This window comes from Phacochoerus africanus, chromosome 11 (assembly GCF_016906955.1).
Source record: "Phacochoerus africanus isolate WHEZ1 chromosome 11, ROS_Pafr_v1, whole genome shotgun sequence".
In the NCBI taxonomy this organism is placed as follows: Eukaryota; Metazoa; Chordata; class Mammalia; order Artiodactyla; family Suidae; genus Phacochoerus; species Phacochoerus africanus.
Genome location: NC_062554.1, coordinates 39,568,023 through 39,587,488, shown reverse-complemented (window position 1 = coordinate 39,587,488; position 19,466 = coordinate 39,568,023). Strand labels below are relative to the sequence as shown.

The window sequence follows — 19,466 nt, the reverse complement described above, 5'->3', positions numbered from 1 at the left end:
GAAAAAACAAAAATAGATTTATTTTGATTTCAAATAATTTTACACCAAAACGTTCTACTAAAACAATTGTAATTTATGGATAATACACTCTTTAAATGACACCCAGAATACATCATAGATTTGGATTTAAAATAGACTGGAATTTAAAAAAGGTCTTACTCACAATAATTTCAATACATCAGGTACTTCATAATATAATACGAGGGTATAACCATCATGTGATGACTTCTCAATTATCCAGGGGAATAAAGATTGTCTTCAAATATGGAAAGTAATTAAACCTTTCTATGGTATTAATCTCTAAGAGCTATTCTCCTTTATAGACTACAATATTATTGTCAGTTTCATATACTTTTACTTTATAAAGAACTCCCGCAGGAAGATATTTCTGGAGGTTTTCCCATATATATACAGCTACATTTTCTGTTGTGCTGTAGGAGAAAAGAAAAGATGATCAAAAGGCAAATAAGCGAACTTTCCTGTTTAATATTTGCAGAGAACAGAAATTCTAGTTTTAAAAGATACCACTAAGCTGAAACTTTAGAAATCACATAATAACCAAATAAAAATGTCAAAATCAATTCTTCTTTCTTACTATTTACGTAAGGTAAAATAATCAGTCACCTTACAACATCTGCAAAGTATGGCACATCCAGATCCAGATTCTTATGATCAAGGGGCTTCATGATTGCCTCCTCCAGACAAAACAAAGAAAAACATCATTGATGTCATTTATGATTCGTATAACTTTGCCTCTAACCCTCACCTTATTTAGACACTAACTCAATACTTTCAAGTACTGTCTTACAAAACAATCTCAGAAAGGTTCAAGTTGTAAAATAAAGCAAGGCCTAGCTCTCCATAATGACTAGATATTCTCATTACTGAATGCAATAGGTAAGAAACCAAAAAAATAGAGAATGCACTGGAGCTTTCTCCTAACAAGCCTCTGTAATTCAGAATTCAGTTTAACATTTCTTGAATTCTGTCCGAAATATCATCAGAAATACTTCTCCCCAACAGTTTCATCTTTAGCACAATGTCATCAGGACAAAGATCCAATGAGTACTACATATTATAAAGGAGATTAAGACTGAAATTATGATGCAAGTAGTTCTAAATTCTTGCATAAGGAGTTACTTAGGAATGATCTTGGGCTCTTAGAAGAAAAAATATAAACACATAAAGTATTGCTTCCTAAAGCTTTTTTATACACACACACATATTAAACATAACATTTTTCTTTGTCAATGACAAGAACTGTAATTGCCTTATTTGTAAGTTTTTAGTTTTAGCTATTATAAAAAAAATCTAAGCAATCTAAAAAATACAATAAACTGGGGAATATAACAAAAAAGAAACAGACTCACCGATACAGAGAACAAACTCATGGTTACCAGTGGGGAGAGGGAACATAGGGGAAGGGAATTAAGAGGTACAAACCATTATGTGTAAAATAACCTACAAGGATGGAGTTCCCTTGTGATGCAACAGGTTAAGGACCTGGCATTGTCACTGTAGCAGCTGAGGTCACTGCTGTGGCACAAGTTCCATCCCTGGCCCAGGAACTTCCACATGCCTTGCGAACGGCCAAAATAAACAAATAAATAAAATAAAATAAACTACAAAGATATATTGTACAAAATGGGGAATTCATATTTCATATCTTATAATAACCATAAATGGAGTATAACCTTTAAAAATTATGAATCAGTATATTTATATACTTGTAACTTATACTGGACATCAATCATACTTCAATTAAAAAATTCTAAGCATTTATGAGACAATCTATAATTTTCCATATTATCAATAGCAATAATAGCAATCATTTTTTGAGCAAACTCTTTAAAATAATCAAATGGATACCAAGATATCAAGAAAATAAACCTTTGTTTTATCTTTGTCAGTTCAGTTCCCAACTTTTCCATCGAAGGGAGCCTCTTCTACAGGACTCTTTCTAATTTGACTCTGTAAGCCATGTGAGCCACTTTTACCGATGGGGGTGTGTGATGTCCTTAGGTATGCAAAAGTAGGGATAAGTGTAGAGAAACTCTCTTCTAGCATTTAACTGTAGGTCTGCTTAGAACATCTATTTCTCATGTTGTATTATAAACCACTTGGCTTATATATGCTTTACGTCCCCAGTAAATGTAAGAACTCTGTCTACACTGCAGCTTTTCTAAAGTATTCTGAGCACAGTACTGTGTTCACTCATTCATTCTCTTATTTATTCAATGAACACTTATTGAGCACTCATTATTCTTTACCTCCTGGAAAAAAGGCATGTGAACACTCTGTGGCTAAGAGCTGTCTCATTCACCACTGTATTCCTTTTTTTAAAAAAAATTTTTATCATAGTTGATTTACAATGTTCTGTCAATTTCGCTATACAGTCAAATGATCCAGTTATACACATCATCACTGTATTCTAATACCCAGCTCAAAGGCTGATGCAAAGCAGGCAAACTTGTTGAATATGTGGATGATAGGTAACATGAAAAAAGTAATTATTAATAACAGCATTTTTATGAAACAAATGTCAGACTTTAGAACAGAGTTAAGGAGCAAAACTGAAGTGAAATAAACAGGTGAAATGATGGCACAATAAAAACTAAGCTGGGTGGAAGGAAATATGATCTCAACTTCGTAAAGGACTAATCACATGACCTAGGGCCGTTTAGAATCTTAATCTACGGAATGGAGAAGCTGTCTTAGATAACCTCTGAGGTCTCTGATAGTGCAAGAATTTTGTAATGATACAATCAGTGAGTCTTTTACTGAACAGCTTCTTTTGTGTTATCCCTATGATGAACCGCCCCAAGGAGTTTATAATAAAGGTAGAGAGAATAAAACAGGGTAGTATGAAATCTGTGATCAAAAGCATAAGGAAAATTCATAGAAGGAATAAAAAGCTTCAAGGAGAAAGCAGTGTCTTAAAAGGAGGGAGAATTTGTTAAATGGAGGAAATCAGGATGTGCCAACAAAGAATACAAGATGAGCATGCCCCATATATTCCCATCATTGTCACACAACTGTGACTAGTTCCCATTAAGTCAAACACCTTCAGGAGAACATTGAGAAAAGGTATTCCCACTCCTACCCCACTCCCACCCCACTCCCACATCCAATTCCACTTGCCAGGTCACAGGACCTCTGGTGATATTTGGCCAGGAAAGGGAAAAGGGGGCCATCAAATATATTTAGAAAGGACACAATAAGCATCGGCATGCCATTACCTCCATATACTTTTTGAGATCAGTCAAATTCATAACCATTCCTGTAACAGGATCAATCTAAAGAACAAACAAAGGTGAATATTACCATAACATGCTCTTCATATTTAAACCTCTGATAAATTATCAAAGGCTGCACAATGTGCAGAAACTGTGCCCAAATTTGCCTTCATCCCCCAGACAATCCACCTCAGCATGGAATCGTCAAGCATGCCTAGAGAGGGAGTTCCCGTCGTGGCGCAGTGGTTAACAAATCCAACTAAGAACCATGAGGTTGCGGGTTCGATCCCAGACCTTGCTCAGTGGGTTAAGGATCCGGCGTTGCCGTGAGCTGTGGTGTAGGCTGCAGACGTGGCTCGGATCCCGGGTTGCTGTGGCTCTGGCGTAGGCCAGTGGCTACAGCTCCGATTCAACCCCTAGCCTGGGGACCTCCATATGCCATGGGAGCGGCCCAGGAAATGGCAAAAAGACAAAAAAAAAAAAAAGGATGCCTAGAGAGGCATCCTTTTCATTGTCCTGCTTTTCCACCTGTTCACATATAGCACATTAAAGATGATATTGTGGGAGAGGAAAGGCCTGAAATGGCAGCAGCTCACCATAACACAAAGACCAACACTGAAGCAATACTGATTTGAACAGAATTTTTCAACACAGAATCCATCACGTTGGCTGAAAGAGGCCCCATCAATCTGCACAAACCACACAGACATTTTCAGCACGTACCTCTCCATGTACTGTCACCACAACTATGGGGAAGAAAACAAAATACCAAAAAAGCAGCATGACTTTCAACAGATTAACATCCAGACACAGTTAGCAACATAAATTAAGTATTAGTTCTCTACCCTAGTCTTATTTTCCCCCAGAACATCTGTTCTTTTAGTTAAGGTCTTTTTAGCAACTAAAGCAACACTTGACCAATGCAGAGGAACTTAGTAGAGCTCAGCTAAGGCCAAAAAGGGTATAAATTCCACTAATGATGTTGACACACTTGGTAGGTATCTCCACTAGGGAGGATCAATACGCTGCTTGATCACTGCCCATAAAAGTAGAAAATGTACAAGAAGAAACCCAGTTACAATTCTGGGCAGTACCTTTCTGAGCAAAAAAAAAAACTACTACTGGGCCTAAAACTTATCCCTTTACTCATGCGAATATAAACATGGTTTACAGTCATGACCTATAAATTAACAAGTACTTGTATGAAGCTTTTGAAAATTCTGAGAATTCCCACCGTGACTCAGTGAGGTTACGAACCTGACCAGTATCCGTGATGATTCGGGTTTGATTCCTGGCCTTGCTCAGTGGATTAAGGATCTGGCATTGCCATGAGCTGCAATGTAGGTCACAGATGCGGCTCAGATCTGGCATTGCTGTGGTGTAGGCTGGCAGGTGCAGCTCCAATTTGACCCCTAGCCTGGGAATTTCCATATAGCACAGGTGTGGCCCTAAAAAGCAAAAGGAAGGAAGGAAGGAGGGAGGGAGGACAGTCTTGACAATCAGAGTCCTTCACATTTTTTTTCAGCTCAATACAAACCATTAGGTATTAAGTGGTAAGTGAGCAAACTAAGAATGAGAGATATAAGAGGCAGTAACTAAACTAGAAATCCCAATCTAGCATCTTTTCTGGTCTTTTTACTCCATCATACATACGCTATGATACTTTATAGTTAATACAGCTGGTTTTTGAGACATCATCTGTATCTCAAATAATGTGTCTTGTCCTTGCAAAAATTAATTACTTTCTTGGAAAAATAATCTCTGCTGGCAAAGTTTCAGACCCTAACCCATTTTTCTAGCATACGGCATGTCCTGGGCCAATATTCCCCTTCTTTCAGTCATTATTTACTCAAAGAATAAAATCTAATCTTAACACTGGCCTCAGTAATACCCAATTAGAAAGAAATACGGTGCTAAAAGAATGTCATGTACTCTATGGCCAAGGAAAAAATTATTTAAACCATTCATTGTTTTGAACTATCTATAACAGCAGGCAGTTGCAAAGTAAAACTCAAGATATACCTAACCAAGGCAACAGATCTTTTCATTTTGAACTTCCATTTCCTTACTCATTCAAGGCTCAAAGTGTTCACGGTTTGTCTGTAAGGTTTCTTAGTAAGACTACATTTGCTAAACACTCTTTCATCATTGTTGAAAATTTCACCCGTTTTTCTCTCACCTTTATAATTGTGCCCATGGCCATTTGGATTGTTGCATTTCCCAAAGAGTTTCAAGTTTTCTTCATTACTGAGAGATTTGCTAATTTAAAAAAAAAAAAAGTCAACATGACACATTTCAGACACCATCTCTGTTCTCTACACTTATCGTCTGCTCTAGCCTTTGAAAATTTTCACAATTTATTATTCTTTAGCTCACCAAATGGAGAGTCACAATTTGACTTGATTACTTAATTTTATGTCAGGAACCAGAGTATGTCCCCTAATTAGACTACTATACCATACAAATTAGCAAAAATAAATTCAACATCCTTGATCCACAGCAAGATTTCAATAACTAATCTGCTCAAGGCCCTTGCATTTTTCGACTCAACATTTACTACATTACTAGGCACCGGCTGAATGAAACAAAAGCACATGGTGATTATTAAAAAAAAAAAAAAGTTTGTTTTCAACTGGCTTAAAATCTCATTCCTCCCAAAAAACAATCTATGACCTTTCCTTTAAAACGTTGTTTTATTATCGCTCAACTATTGCCTAATACTGATAACTTCATCTGTACATTGAGGAGTATTCGAGTTAGGTGAAACTTTAAAATTACAATACTCATGGAGGAGTTCCCACCGTGGCTCAGGGAAAATGAATCTGACTAGCATCCATGAGGACACAGGTTCAATCCCTGGCCTGGGGCTCAGTGGGTTAAGGATGTGGCAGTGCCGTGAGCTGTGCTGTAGGTTGAGATGCGGCTCAGATCTGGCATTACTGTGGCTGTGGTGTAGGCCAGCAGCTACAACTCTGATTTGACCCCTAGGCCTGGGAACCTCCAAATGCCACAGATGTGGCCCTAAAGACAAAAATAATAATAATAAAAATAAAATAAAATTACGATACTCAGCGTATGTTCTAAACAGAGAACAATTTTCTCAACGGAATTTTTTATTTATACCTGTCCAATCAACAGTGCATCTGCAAGGAGGCTGTACAACCCTCACGTGTTTGAGCTTCTTATTAAATAACCCCTTTCTCTGTGAGACACTATTACTTTCCTCATTCTCTCCTGCTCACCCACTTCTTACATTCCATGTGCCACAATTCACAAAGCTTCTGCACAAAATTACCTCACTCTACCCTCCAAAAAATTGGCCAGTTTGTACATTCCAGAAGTAAGGCTAAGACAGGTCTTGATCACTGCTGCATGCCTGTAACCTAGCCCAAGACCTGACAAAAAATACCTGTCCTGTGAATGAATGCATCAATCCTCTTAGGTAGAAATTATTATCCTGGTTTCACAGAGGAGGAAACAGATGCTCAGAGAGTGGAGCCTTCTACTAAGTGGCAAATATCCCCTCAAAATCAACTCTTCAATTCGACCCAGTAGTCTGAGTACTCTGGGTTCAATCCCAACTGTGCTGCTTGCTAATGCTCCTGACATAACAGCAGCTAACATGAACTGAGTGTTTACGATGTGCCGGGTACCGCGTAACTTGGGCGAGCTCAACTCCTTTGAAGGTCACAGCGACTCCTCTAAGCTAAATTAGAGGACCAAGAAGTACGTTCAGGTCGCAGAGCCAGCGAGAGGACCCTCCGGGCTGCGTACCCTGGGCCGTCGCCCTCCGCAGTCACTGCACAGGCCCCTCTGGAGCCTGGTCAACTCGCTATCACGGCTCTTAGGTGGTCGACGAGGCCCGGCGGCCCTAAGAAAGCACCCAGCGCGCCCGCCCCGCCGCGCGCCCGCCCCGCCAACTCGACGTAGGGCACCCCGGCCGACCCCCGACGTCCGGGCGCCAGGCCCTCCTAGGCCCATGCCTCGAGGGCCCCGCCCCCGCTACTCTCACCGTGGGCACACCCACCTGTGGAGTCGATGGGACGCGCTGAAGGACGCGAGGCGGGACACTCGCGCCCGCCGGTGGGGGCCTGAGTCAGCGTCGCTCCTCATTCCGCCCGCGAGGCAGGGCCGACCCTCCTGCCCCGGGGCCGCCGCCTGCCTGGGGAAATGGGCGGGGCCTCCCTCCGCGGCTGCGCAGTGCGGCAGGCGCCCCGGAAGCGCCCTGCGGCTGAGCTCCCTCTGCCGGCTTGGAGGCCGCACCGGGCTCTCCGTTATCTCGGGAGAGCAAGAAGAGCTCACAGAGCTGGGCGTACCTTAGAGTAGATGGGGTCTGGTGGCCTTCATTTTTCTGTCCGCTAAACCTGAGGCCACGTCGTGCGGTTAGGGTGCGCATGGGCCTACTTTGAATCAGGGAGGGACTTCATTGAGCCGCCCTTCCCACTCGCTTCTGGAAAGCCCAGGGTTACGGTGTAAACCTCCAGTGGCAGGATGAGATGAGTCCCAGGACCAGTCTACTTATAGCTTAAAAGGCGGAGAAATTTGAGGGCACATGTAGGACCACGTGGTCTTCGGAACCGATATTACCTTTGGACTATTTGGAACAAAGGGAAGTTCTCAAGCTGTCCTTATGGTCCACATTCCTGCATGGACCCATTTATCACTTGGTTGCCACAGTGTAAGCACATGCACCCATGAACATACATTAGCAATTTTCTGTTCACCGCAGACACCTCGGAGTGATAGGATCTTGCTTCCTCACATCTACTCCTAAGGAGTGATCAAACTACTTAGAGTTGCCAGCATGCACCATGTCATCTCTTGCCTCCCTTCATCCTTTCATTAGTTACCGAGTGTGTACTATGTTGCTGGTATGTTCCAGGCACTGGAAATAGATAAAATCATGGGCATGGCAGAAATATAAGCCCCAATGATTTCTCTCAAATGTCTCCTGTCTCCAGCTATGTATGTTGTTCGTTCTGCATTACGTTATTATTAATATGTTATGTAGCAAACATTCCTCACACATTTTCAAGTTTTTTCTCCTCTCCTCCACTGGACTGTAAAAGAACTTTGAATAATTATAAAGCAGAGTTTTGTTTTGTTTTGTTTTTTGTCTTTTGTCCTTTTTTTAGGGCCGCACCTGCGGCACATGGAGGTTCCCAGGCTAGGGGTCTAATCAGAGCTGTTGCCAAGGGCCTATGCCACAGCCACAGCAACACAGCATCCAAGCCACATCTGTGGCCTACGCCACAGTTCACGGCAATGCTGGATCCTTAACCCATTGAGGGAGGCCAGGGATCGAACCGCAACCTCATGGTTCCTAGTCAGATTCATTTCCGCTGTGCCACGATGGGAACTCCAAACCAGAGATTTTTGAGGTAGAGACCCAAAATCTAATTCAGTCCTCTCACAGATAAGAAAATACAGGCCTACTATAAATGAATTACTTACCCAAGATCACTTATAATGTAAACAGTGTTCCCCCAGGCACTGACTACATCATAGATAAATACTCTAACGATTACACAAATGCCTCACTTGTTTCAAAAACGATTTAAAGAATCAAAATAAAATTTTAAAAGGGTATAATTTTGGAGAAATTGCTTTGTTTGCTTTAATGAAAATCATTGCATTTGCAGAATTTTTGCTCAATTTTATTAAAGTTGATTCTATATAAAGGCACTTAACCAAATTTACCCTCAGTCACACTGCTACAGATTGAATTGTACCCCCCCCCCCCCCAGAATATGGCTTTATTTGGAAATAGTATCTTTGCAGACGTGGTTAAGACGGGGTCACTAGGGAGCCCCCTAATCCCTTTCCCCTCACTTGTATACTCCCTTTCCTTGAGTCTCTGGACATTGCCCAGTGGTAAGTTGGACTCAGGGAGAGGAAGAGGCCCTGCCTAAGCTTTATGTCTCAATCATATGCTCAATTTCCAGAACTTTCTGCTGTACCTAGACTATAAAGTGTTGACCCTCTTTGTCTTCTCCTTCAAGAACCTTATAGGAGTTCCCTTCATGGCTCAGTGGTTAATGAACCCGACTAGGATCCATGAGGATGCGGGTTTGATCAGCACCTCATGGATCCTAGTTGGTTCATTCCCTGGCCTGGCTTACTGGGTTAAGGATCTGGCACTGTCGTGACTTGTGGTTTAGGTCGCAGACTCGGCTTGGATACTGCGTTGCTGTGGCTGTGGTGTAGGCTGGCAGCTGTAGCTCCAATTCTACCCCTAGCCTGGGAACTTCCATATGCCATGAGTGCGGCCCTAAAAAGCACACAAACAAACAAACAAAAAAAAAAAACCCTTATAGATGGCAGGGCCAAGACAGAATTCAGACATCCCTGGGTCAAATTCTTATGTTTATACTGCTAATCTTTATATGTTTGAGCTTCATTGCCTATGTAGTAGAATGGAGTAAAGTTTTAAAAACAGAAGATGGACAAGATCAGATAGGTCTGTGTACCTCCCAAAAGTCAGATGGAGTCTCCTTCACTCTTTGGGTCCAGATAAGAAAGATCTGGATCGGGAGTTCCCGTCGTGGCGCAGTGGTTAGCAAATCCAACTAGGAACCATGAGGTTGCGGGTTCGATCCCTGCCCTTGCTCAGTGGGTTAAGGATCTGGCATTGCCGTGAGCTGTGATGTAGGTTGCAGATGCGGCTCGGATCCCGCGTTGCTGTGGCTCTGGTGTAGGCCGGTGGCTACAGCTCCGATTCAACCCCTAGCCTGGGAACCTCCATATGCCGTGGGAGCAGCCCAAAGAAATAGCAAAAAAAAAAAAAAAGAAAAAAGAAAGATCTGGATCAAACCTCCATGTCTTGTTTGAGGAAGTACAATACCCTTTCAAAGACTTTTGTGAAATATCAGGGTATTTATGCTTTTATGGTTGTCTAAGCCTCTGAGCTCCCACATCTGCTATATTAATTCTGTTTAGGCATCTTTTTTTTGCCATTCTGTACCTACTGCTGTTGTCCTGTATCTCACCACCCTGGACACAAAACTTAGAACTTTTACTTCATTGCCACCCCAGCATGAAGCATTTGTATGGAACATTTTTGTTAAAGAGAATAGAGTTGGTGATGTTTATAGTAACTATCAAGGAAAACAGAGAAGAAACTATGCTGATGGAGGGCTATGCAGAAAATCCAACGGGTTCACATTGCCTGCAAACCACATGTTTGAGAGGCTTGTCCAGCAATATTCAACATGCACGTGGAGCATGGACAGTTTAACTGGCCCGGGTTGGAGTATACCTAATGGAAAAAGAATGTGGGATTTGGGGGTGTGGTTTATGTGACAGGTTTAGGCTGGTTTGGGCTGTAGGTAAACGCTGATGGAGTTTAGAAATGTGGAGATTATATGGTCTCTAGTGCCACCTGTTGCCCAACTATAAAGAACTAGCAACTTTTCACCGATCTCTGAAGAACTAGACACCTGGAGGTTAGAAAAAAATGCCTGACTTTAGCAACATCCCTCAAAACAACACCTTCCCAAAGCTGAGCTGGGGGCAGGATAGGAACTGGTAGTGGGTGGTTCAACTGCAGTGGCATCTGCTGTGGACGGCAGAGAAATAGCCAGTTTAGAAGCCTCCACGCATGAGATCCTCTGGGAGTACCTTAGGATCAGTAGCAACAGGCAGTCTGTCATGGAAGAAACAAGGGGCTTTTCAGACCTAAATTCATATTCTACTGGTTATGGTTATTTGTAATCTTCTCCCAAGTGTGGGAACCTCTGTCACCCACTGCTCTAGTAGTGATAATGACCCAAGTCTAGTTTTTATTTTATGTATTCTTATTCATTTTTTTCTAGGGCTGCACCCATGGCATATAGAAGTTCCCAGACTAGGGGTCAAATCGGAGCTGCAGTTGCCAGCCTATGTCACAGCCACAGCAATGCCAGATCCAAACTGCATCTGTGACCTACACCACAGCTCACAGCAACGCCAGATCCATAACCTACTGAGCAGGGCCAGGGATCAAAACCACATCCTCATGGATACTAGTCAGGTTCATTATAGCTGAGCCACAACAGGAACTCCTATGTATTCGTATTACCTGGAAGAAGGTATATCTGGTAAGTAGAAAGTTAAAACTCTCTTCCAAAGGTTGTATCAGGAATTCCCTGGTGGCTCAGTGGGTTAAGGATCCACTGCTGTCACAGGAGTTCAGTCCCTGGCCTGGGAACTTCCACAGGCTGCAGAGTGACCAAAAAAAAAAAAAAAAAAAAAGCTGTATCAACACTTGCTTAATGCTTTCAAGGAAGATCCCTAACAAAATAAATATAAAACTATAAATATCTGGTGCATTCCATTTTTAATAGAAATTTTAAAGCCAGATGTCTAAGATTGGAAGGTAAGGTGCACTTGTGCTCTCTGTTTTCTACAGAGCACATTCATTTCAAACCTAGTTTTCAGACCTCATGGTCGTTCCATCAGATGGTCACGAAGGTGCCATGGAACCCATAAGGCATTTGCACAGGCACCTCCGCTCGGCCCAGTTCTTCAAAGTTCTTGGCATCCAAGACTAGGAGAAAATTTCTTTCATTCTAGAAAAGGAAACACAATATTGAAAATTCTTTTTTCTATCAAAAATTTTTTTCCTCTACTAGGCTGAAAAATTCCTCAGGAAGAGACCATGTTTTATTCATCTTCCTATCTATCCCCAGCACTTAGTAAAGTGCCTTGCCTAGTCATTCACTAAATATTTGCAGAATGCTGAAGTGGACTGAAAGGAAATTATGGCTGAAGATATTCATACCTGGAGCAAAGAAATTAAGTTGTTTATATCAATAACCTTCATAGGATCTCTTTGGGTTTAAGCATCTTTTTACCTGGCCCTTTTCAGTCTCCTAAGAGACATAACAATTATTTCTTCCAAAATAAAATGCCTCCATTTTGTGTTACTTTGGAGCTGTTCAAAATGTAGCATTGCAAGGCAGACTGAGATTTTCCCTGGCCTGATTTCCAGAGTGCCAAGGACATGGCATGAGGACTAAGTCCTCCTAAGCCCATGGCAGACATTACTAATTGATCTCAGCACTTTTCTCACCAAAACCTTAAAAAGCCTCAGAATCTCATACCCAAGGCAGCCACTAATAATAGATCAAAGCTAAGTGAACTTATTTGCCACAAGATTGCCCTAGATGAGAAGTTAGATGTCAACTAGCACATTGGATTTTTGCCTCATTCAATTAAAATTGGCAGCACAGATGGTGGTATGAAATATTAGAAATTCAGAAGACTAGGATTTAAATACTGGCTTTACCACTATGAGATGTGATGCAAGTCTCTTTCAGCTTCTTTTTTTTTTGTCTTTTTTTGTTGTTGTTGTTGCTATTTCTTGGGCCGCTCCCGCAGCATATGGAGGTTCCCAGGCTAGGGGTCCAATCGGAGCTGTAACCACCAGCCTACACCAGAGCCACAGCAACGCGGGATCCGAGCCGCATCTGCAACCTACACCACAGCTCACGGCAACGCTGGATCGTTAACCCACTGAGCAAGGGCAGGGACCGAACCCGCAACCTCATGGTTCCTAGTCGGATTCGTTAACCACTGCGCCACGACGGGAACTCCTCAGCTTCTTTAAATTACAGATTCCACATGTGTAAAATGGTACCACACACAGTTGTTCTGATGACTAAATAAGATATGTGTATGAAAGTAGTTTGTAAATTCTGGCATTCCCACCGTGGCGCAGTGGAAACGAATCCGACTAGGAACCATGAGGTTTCAGGTTCGAGCCTTGATCAGTGGGTTAAGGATCCCACGTTGCTGTTGCTGTGGCTGTGGTGTAAGCGGGCAGCTCTAGCTCTGATTTGGCCTGGGAACTTCCATATGCTTCAGGTGCGGCCCTAAAAAGCAAAAAAAAAGAAGAGAAAGTAGTTTGTAAATTCCTATGCAAATGCAAATTATTATTACGGTTCTACAAATAGAACTTTAAAACAGTAATAAAATATGGATTGTAAAAAAAAGGGGGGTTATATAAATAATGAGAGAGGAAGAAAGGAGATATAAGGTGCCAAATTGGAATCAAAATAAACCATCAACAGCATCACTAAATATAACTCTCAAAAGGCTCAGTACTACTTTTCTTTCTGACTAGTGCCAGAAATATATTTACCTGGTTGGGGGTGATCACCACAGAAAGAATAACCCCACCATCTTCTTCATTAGTTCCTGGTACTGGAACAAAAATAGGTTCTGAGGGATAAAAGCTGTCTTCTCTCCAAACCTGTAAGTCCACAAAAAAAGTATTTGATAAAAGACTAGTTATGATCTGTAAGCTTTCTATAGCTTTTGTCACTCCCAGCATGAATTTGGCTGTTGATATAATAGTCCCACAGTAGAAGAATCAGGCTTACTGAGTTAAATATGAGAGAGGGCGCTTTTGCGGCTGCAGATTCCATCATCATCAAACACAATTTGTGTACTTAGAATTTCCCATCAACCTCAGATAGAATTGTCCCATGATTTCTCTCAAAATACCATCAAGCAAAGAATTATTTTTTCTCTTCATGTTCATTTAGATTCCCTAGGGAGAACATACCCCTAACCTACGTGATTCCATGGTTCTGAGGCTTATTACAAGTAAGTGGCTGAGCTGCTTAAATATTAAAGAATCTTAAAACCTGCCTTCAACAAAACAGAAACTAATTTAAAGGTCAGAACAGGTCCTTTAAGAGTTTAGAAAAGGTAAGAGAATTTCATTACCGTCAGTGTCTTGTTCACCACATCCACCTTGATCAGAGAATCCCCCACCAAATGCCGAAAGCCGCAACCATAGAAGAAACGATATTTTTTGCCACTGAATTGGCCATAGTTAATCTGGGGAAATTCAACACCTCCTTCCTCTTCCAGGTCCTTTGGGTGTAGATTTTCATAAGAACACCAAATCTAAAAAGAGGTCACAAAAGGATTTGTAGTGATTTCTTCAATGTAAGTCTGAGAAGGGCTAACACCCTGTAAGAGTTTGTGACAGAGCTTGGAAACTGAGGTTCTATGTCGTTTTTTATATTGTTCCTCTTTTCATCAGTGTGTATGAATGCATAAATGATTATCAGGTTTTATAGCTAAGTTGTCAAATGACTCAGGAGGTGGAAGTGAGTATTTATTCTACTAAAGCTAAGACAATGATAGATACACAATAATATGTAAGTGCAAATTATCTAAAAGGTGGGGATGGTCAATTCCAACCTCATATTCTGAGACATTTTGCAGCTATAAGAAAGGGACACATATCTGTTTCAAAACGCAAAAGGGATACGTAAGTACAGTGCTCACTCCCACCCGGAATTCTATAGCTCTTTTTCAAGCCATGCTCTGTGACCTGCCCTACTCAGCTGAATGTTATGACTCCTCCTGAGCACCCAAAAACTGTGGAGAACAGCCATGCTACATAGCCACACTATTTCACTAGTGAATAAAGGAACGCAACTAAAGTTCAAGCCTTAGTCTAATGCCCATTCACAGCATACCTTTCCATCAGCCTGTTTCACAGCACTAGCTGAAGAATAGGACAACGGGCTGAGGTTCTCCCCCTCAGGGGCATTCAAACTGACGTGTAAGGGCAAAACAAATCTTCGAGGGAAAGATCTGGCTACTGAATTATAGGCCTGTTCAAGAGAGAAAGAAACAGATGAGAAAATTGTCATTCATAGGATAATAGCATGTCCTGATAATGGAGACCCAGTCAATATTATTAGCAGTTCTAAGTAACTGCATAAATGATCACTTTCATTCATTCATTTACTCAGCCAATTATCAGCTGAGTACCTACTATAGATCAAGTGCTGTTTCAGACGCTGGGAATATAACAATGAACAAAACGGTCTCTGGCCTTGTGAAACTTGTATTCTAGTGGAGAAAGAATGATAATAGATAAGAAATATGTTACTTAAGTAGTATCAAATAAACAAATGATTATATAGATCAACATCAGATAGTGGTGTCATTAAGAAACATATTGAGGAGTTCCTGTCGTGGCTCAACAGTAGCGAACCCGACTAGTATCCATGAGGGCGCAGGTTCTATCCCTGGCCTTGCTCGGTGGGTTAAGAGTCCAGCATTGCCATGAGCTGTGGTGTAGGTTACAGATGCGGCTCGGATCCCGAACTGTGGCTGTGGTGTAGGCCGGCAGCTGTAGGTTCGATTCAATCCCTAGCTAGGGAACTTCCATATGCCTCTGGTGCAGCCCTAAAAAGACAAAAAGAAAAAAAAAAGAAAAGAAACATACTGAGGATGAGGGACTAGGGAGAAATAATGGGTGCTTCCTTCTTCAGGTCTGGTCAGGAGAGAACTCTCTGCGGAAAAGGGTTAACTTAGCAGGCCTGGGTTGCTCAAACCCTGAACATTCTCAAGAAAGGCCTGTTTTCATGCCCGATCCTTGGCCAGCCACTGGGAACTGAGCTCTTAGAATGTTCTGTCTGATTTGAGTATTTTTGTATGCCTGAGGCCTTGAAGCAAACTGTACTAGTTTGTTCGGATAGTTTATGCTAACACTGTAATTTATAGTGAATGCCTGCTTTCTCTATGGGTCTTTGGAACTTCAGTAATTGCAGTTACTCATGTCGGAGTTAATCCACAACAAAACCCCTGGACAACCAGTTAGGGTGAGCTTCGCTGGCAAGCAACATTTCACAAAGAGTTGCTCAAGGCATGAGGCATATCCTGGGAGAGAGCTCTTGGAAGCACACACCAGGTTTCCTCCAGAGTTCATCCCATATACCTTTCCCTTTTGCTGACTTTTTTGGGAACTGTGAGCCCTCCTAGTGAATCATCAAACCAAAGGGTGGCTTTGGGAACCCTCCAACACAATCCATCTCTGCAAAGATGATATTTAAGCAGGAGACCCTAATAGGTGTACTTTTTTCCTGAAGGTAAGAATGCTTTAAGCACATCTTCCTCTCTTGAAATATTGGAAGACGGAGAACAACCTGTGCCATTTGCCCCCATATACCCAGTCCATATTATCTCCATAACATGCAGAAAGGTTTTACTGAGTAAAGATTTAGTGCTTTTCTTGTTTTTTTTTTGGCTATGACTATGGCATGTGGAAATTCCCAGGCCAGGGATCAAACCTGCACTACAGCAACAACCCAAGCAGCTGCATGACAATCCTTAAATTGCTGTCGCATAAGGAAACCCCTAGTGCTATTTTTAAGCATTATAAATAAATGGCTTTTAAAAATTTACTTTTGGAGTTCCCATCGTGGCACAGCGGAAACAAATCCGACTAGGAACCATGAGGTTGCGGGTTTGATCCCTGGCCTTGCCTAGTGGGTTAAGGATCCGGCGTTGCCGTGAGCTGTGGTGTAGGTCACAGATGTGGCTCCAATTAGACCCCTAGCCTGGGAATCTCTATATGCTTCGGGTGCAGCCCTGAAAAGCGAAACAAAAACAAAACAAAACAAAAAAACAAACAGAAAACAAGTGTTGGTGAGAATGAAGAAATTGAAACCCTTACACCTTGCTGATAGGAATGTAAAATGGTGCATAAGCTGTTGAAAACAGTGGCAGTTCCTCAAAAGTTAGATACAGAATTATCATATGATCCAGGAATTCCACTTCTAGGTATATACCAAAAAAAGAACTGAAAGCAAAAACTCAAATAGATACCTGTATTGCTATTCATAACACCAAAAAGTGAAAACAACCCAAAGTCTACCAACAGATGAATAAACAAAAGGTAGTACAAACATACAAGGAATATTATTGAACCTTTTTTAAAGGAATTCCTTTTAATGAATGAGATTTTGCTGCATGTTACAACATGAATGACCTGTGAAAAGATAATGTGAAATGAAGTAAGGCAAACACAAAGGAACAAATCTGTTATGATTCTACCTATATGAGGTACCTAGAATAGGAAAATTCATAAGAACAGAATAAATGCTACAAAGACTGGGGAGGCGGGGGTGATGTGAGGAAAGGGGTGTTGTTATTTAATAGTTACAGAGTTTCTGTTTGGAATAATGAAAAAGTTCTGAAAATGAATAATGAGGATGGTGACACAATACTCAATGTATTTAATGTACTGAATTAGACATCTAAAAAATGGTTAGGATGGTAAATTTTGTGTTATGTATATTTTACCACACAAAAAAAGGAAATAATGCAGAGAGACCCATGTATCCTTCATCCAATCTCACCAATTATGATCACTTACATAACTACACTATAGTAGCACAACTGGGAAATTTACACAGATATAATCCACCAACATTATTCCGATTTCACCAATTTAACATGCATTCATTTGTGAGTTGTAATGCGTGTATGTTTAGTTTTATGCAGTTTTAGCATATGTGAATTCCTATGTTCACTGTCATACTTAAGATACAGAACAGTTCTATGACCACAAAGATCCTTCATGTTACCCTTTTATAAGGATATTGCCATACCAACTCCCCCACCTCTTGAGCCTAATAAGAAGAGATTTTGACAGTTTTGAGGAACTAGAGGGACAAAAGTTGTTAGTTTAAGTACTCCAAGAAGGGAAAGCTCTGAAAAATTTATAGCCCCTTGGGTCAGGACTTCTGAGGTTGCACCCTAGGAGTAAGAATAAACAAAAATAGTCCAGCAAGTGACTGCATCATGTTTCAAATTATCATAATCCTTACAGATTAAGAATACCTGCAAATGGGAGTTCCCATCGTGGCTCAGTGGTTAACGAATCCGACTGGGAACCACGAGGTCACGGGTTCAATCCCTGGCCTTGCTCAGTGGGTTGCTGTGAGCTGTGGTGTAGATGGCAGACGTGGCTTGGATCCCGCGTTGCTATGGCTCTAGCGTAGGCCGGCAGCTACAGCTCCGATTCGACCCCTAGCCTGGGAACCTCCATATGCTGCAGGAGAAGCCCCAGAAATGGCAAAAAAAAAAAAAAAAAAGAACTGCAGTTGATAATGTACCCTAGCCATCTTCCAGAAGCGAATGAAAAATCTTCTCTGATGGAAGATAACAGAGTCTCCCTCTACAATTTTTCAAACACGATATTCTTAGAGAATAAAAATTAATCAGCACATGAGAAGACAAAAGAGTATGTTTTTTTTAAAAAAAAGATTTTAAAAAGATGATAGAAACAGAACCACAAGGAATCCAGATAATGGAAGGATGAAAGATACGAAAAATAACATAAGCAACAAAGGAATAGAATGAAAAAGGGTAACACATAGGTACTGCAGTCCCAGGAAGAGAGAAGAAAAACGATTTACTAGAAGCAATATTTGAAGAAAAAAATGGGTGAAATTTTTCACAACTAATGAAAGACATCAAACTATAGATTCAAGAATCTTTAAAATATTTAATAAATCAAAAGACAACCATATTGATAAATATAGTACTAACTACAGAAAATAAAAGAGAAAATCTTTGGGAGGATTTACTTCAAAGGAGCAAAGCTTAGACTGACAACTAATTTCTCATGAAAGTCAGAAGACCATTGAATGATATGCTTAATATGTCCAAAGAAAATAACTAACAACCTAAAATTCTTTATCCAATGAAAACATCCTTCAAGAAAGAAGGCAAAATAAAAACATTTTTCTGACAAGCAAAAAGAGATTAGAGTTCCCTGGTGGTCTACTGGTTAAGGATTCAGCATTGTCAGTGCTATGGTTCAGGTTCAGTCCTTGGCCCAGGTATTTCTGCATGCCACATGCATGGCCAAAAAGCCAAAACAAAATTTCAAAGATTTCAGAAATAATAGCTGAGAACTTCCCAAACCTGGAGAACCAGATATATAAGTCCATGAAGCAAAGAAACATCTAATTATCTCAATGCAAAAGCAACTTTTCCAAAATACATTATTTTAAAACTATTAAAAGTCAATGACAAATAAAAAATTTTAAAGGCAGCCAGGGAAAAAAGGACAGTAACCTTCAAAGAAACCTTCATTAGGCTACTGGCAGCTTTCTTAGCAGAAACTCTACTTGTCAAAAGAGACTAGAATGATGGAGTTCCTGCTGTGGCACAATGGGATTGGTGGTGGCTCTGGAGCAGAGATGCAGATTCAATCAATCCCCTGGCCCAGTGCAGTGGGTTAAGGATCTAGCCTTGCCAAAGCCACAGCTGTGGCTTGTATCTGATCCCTGGCCAGGGAACTCCATATGCCACAGGGTGGCCAAAATGGAAAAAAAAAAAAAGAGAGAGTGAAAGAGTAGACTGATATACTCAAGATACTGAAAGACAGAACTGTCACCCAAGAATCCAGCAAAGTTCTCCTTCTGATAT

General features: G+C 41.0%; 2 protein-coding genes across 4 annotated transcripts in view; both read right to left on the bottom strand.

Annotated features, from left to right (window-relative positions):
• Nucleotides 1-7,425, bottom strand: PTS (6-pyruvoyltetrahydropterin synthase). 2 transcript variants are annotated; one of them, XM_047752985.1, is made up of 6 exons: nt 7,264-7,425; nt 5,416-5,495; nt 3,960-3,982; nt 3,240-3,296; nt 625-695; nt 1-431 (listed from the first exon to the last, which is right to left on the bottom strand). In XM_047752985.1, exons 1-6 carry the CDS (start codon nt 7,347-7,349, stop codon nt 308-310), a joined length of 441 nt encoding a protein of 146 aa, XP_047608941.1. In that variant the 5' UTR covers nt 7,350-7,425; the 3' UTR covers nt 1-307. The 2 variants fall into 2 exon arrangements, with proteins under 2 accessions (XP_047608941.1, XP_047608942.1); XM_047752986.1 differs by lacking the exons at nt 3,960-3,982; nt 5,416-5,495; nt 7,264-7,425 and adding an exon at nt 3,833-3,953.
• A 4,111-nt stretch (nt 7,426-11,536) lies between these two features.
• BCO2 (beta-carotene oxygenase 2) overlaps nt 11,537-19,466 on the bottom strand; it is a 43,996-nt gene continuing 36,066 nt past the window's right edge. For both annotated transcript variants that reach the window (XM_047752634.1, XM_047752635.1), the window contains exons 9-12: nt 14,714-14,851; nt 13,950-14,132; nt 13,360-13,470; nt 11,537-11,785 (exon numbers count right to left, since the gene is read on the bottom strand). In XM_047752634.1, coding sequence (XP_047608590.1) covers nt 11,672-11,785; nt 13,360-13,470; nt 13,950-14,132; nt 14,714-14,851 — 546 coding nt within the window. In that variant the 3' untranslated portion in view covers nt 11,537-11,671. The remainder of the gene's footprint in view (nt 11,786-13,359; nt 13,471-13,949; nt 14,133-14,713; nt 14,852-19,466) is intronic.

Bases quoted from the DNA above. Each gene is read 5' to 3' on its own strand.
- PTS (XM_047752985.1), bottom strand. From the start codon at position 7,349: ATGAGGAGCGACGCTGACTCAGGCCCCCACCGGCGGGCGCGAGTGTCC. The intron at 696-3,239 runs GTAATGGCATGC...TTTTGTCTGGAG, and splicing joins ATCTCAAAAAGTATATGGAG to GAGGCAATCATGAAGCCCCT. The intron at 432-624 runs GTGACTGATTAT...TTTCTCCTACAG, and splicing joins TACTTTGCAGATGTTGTAAG to CACAACAGAAAATGTAGCTG.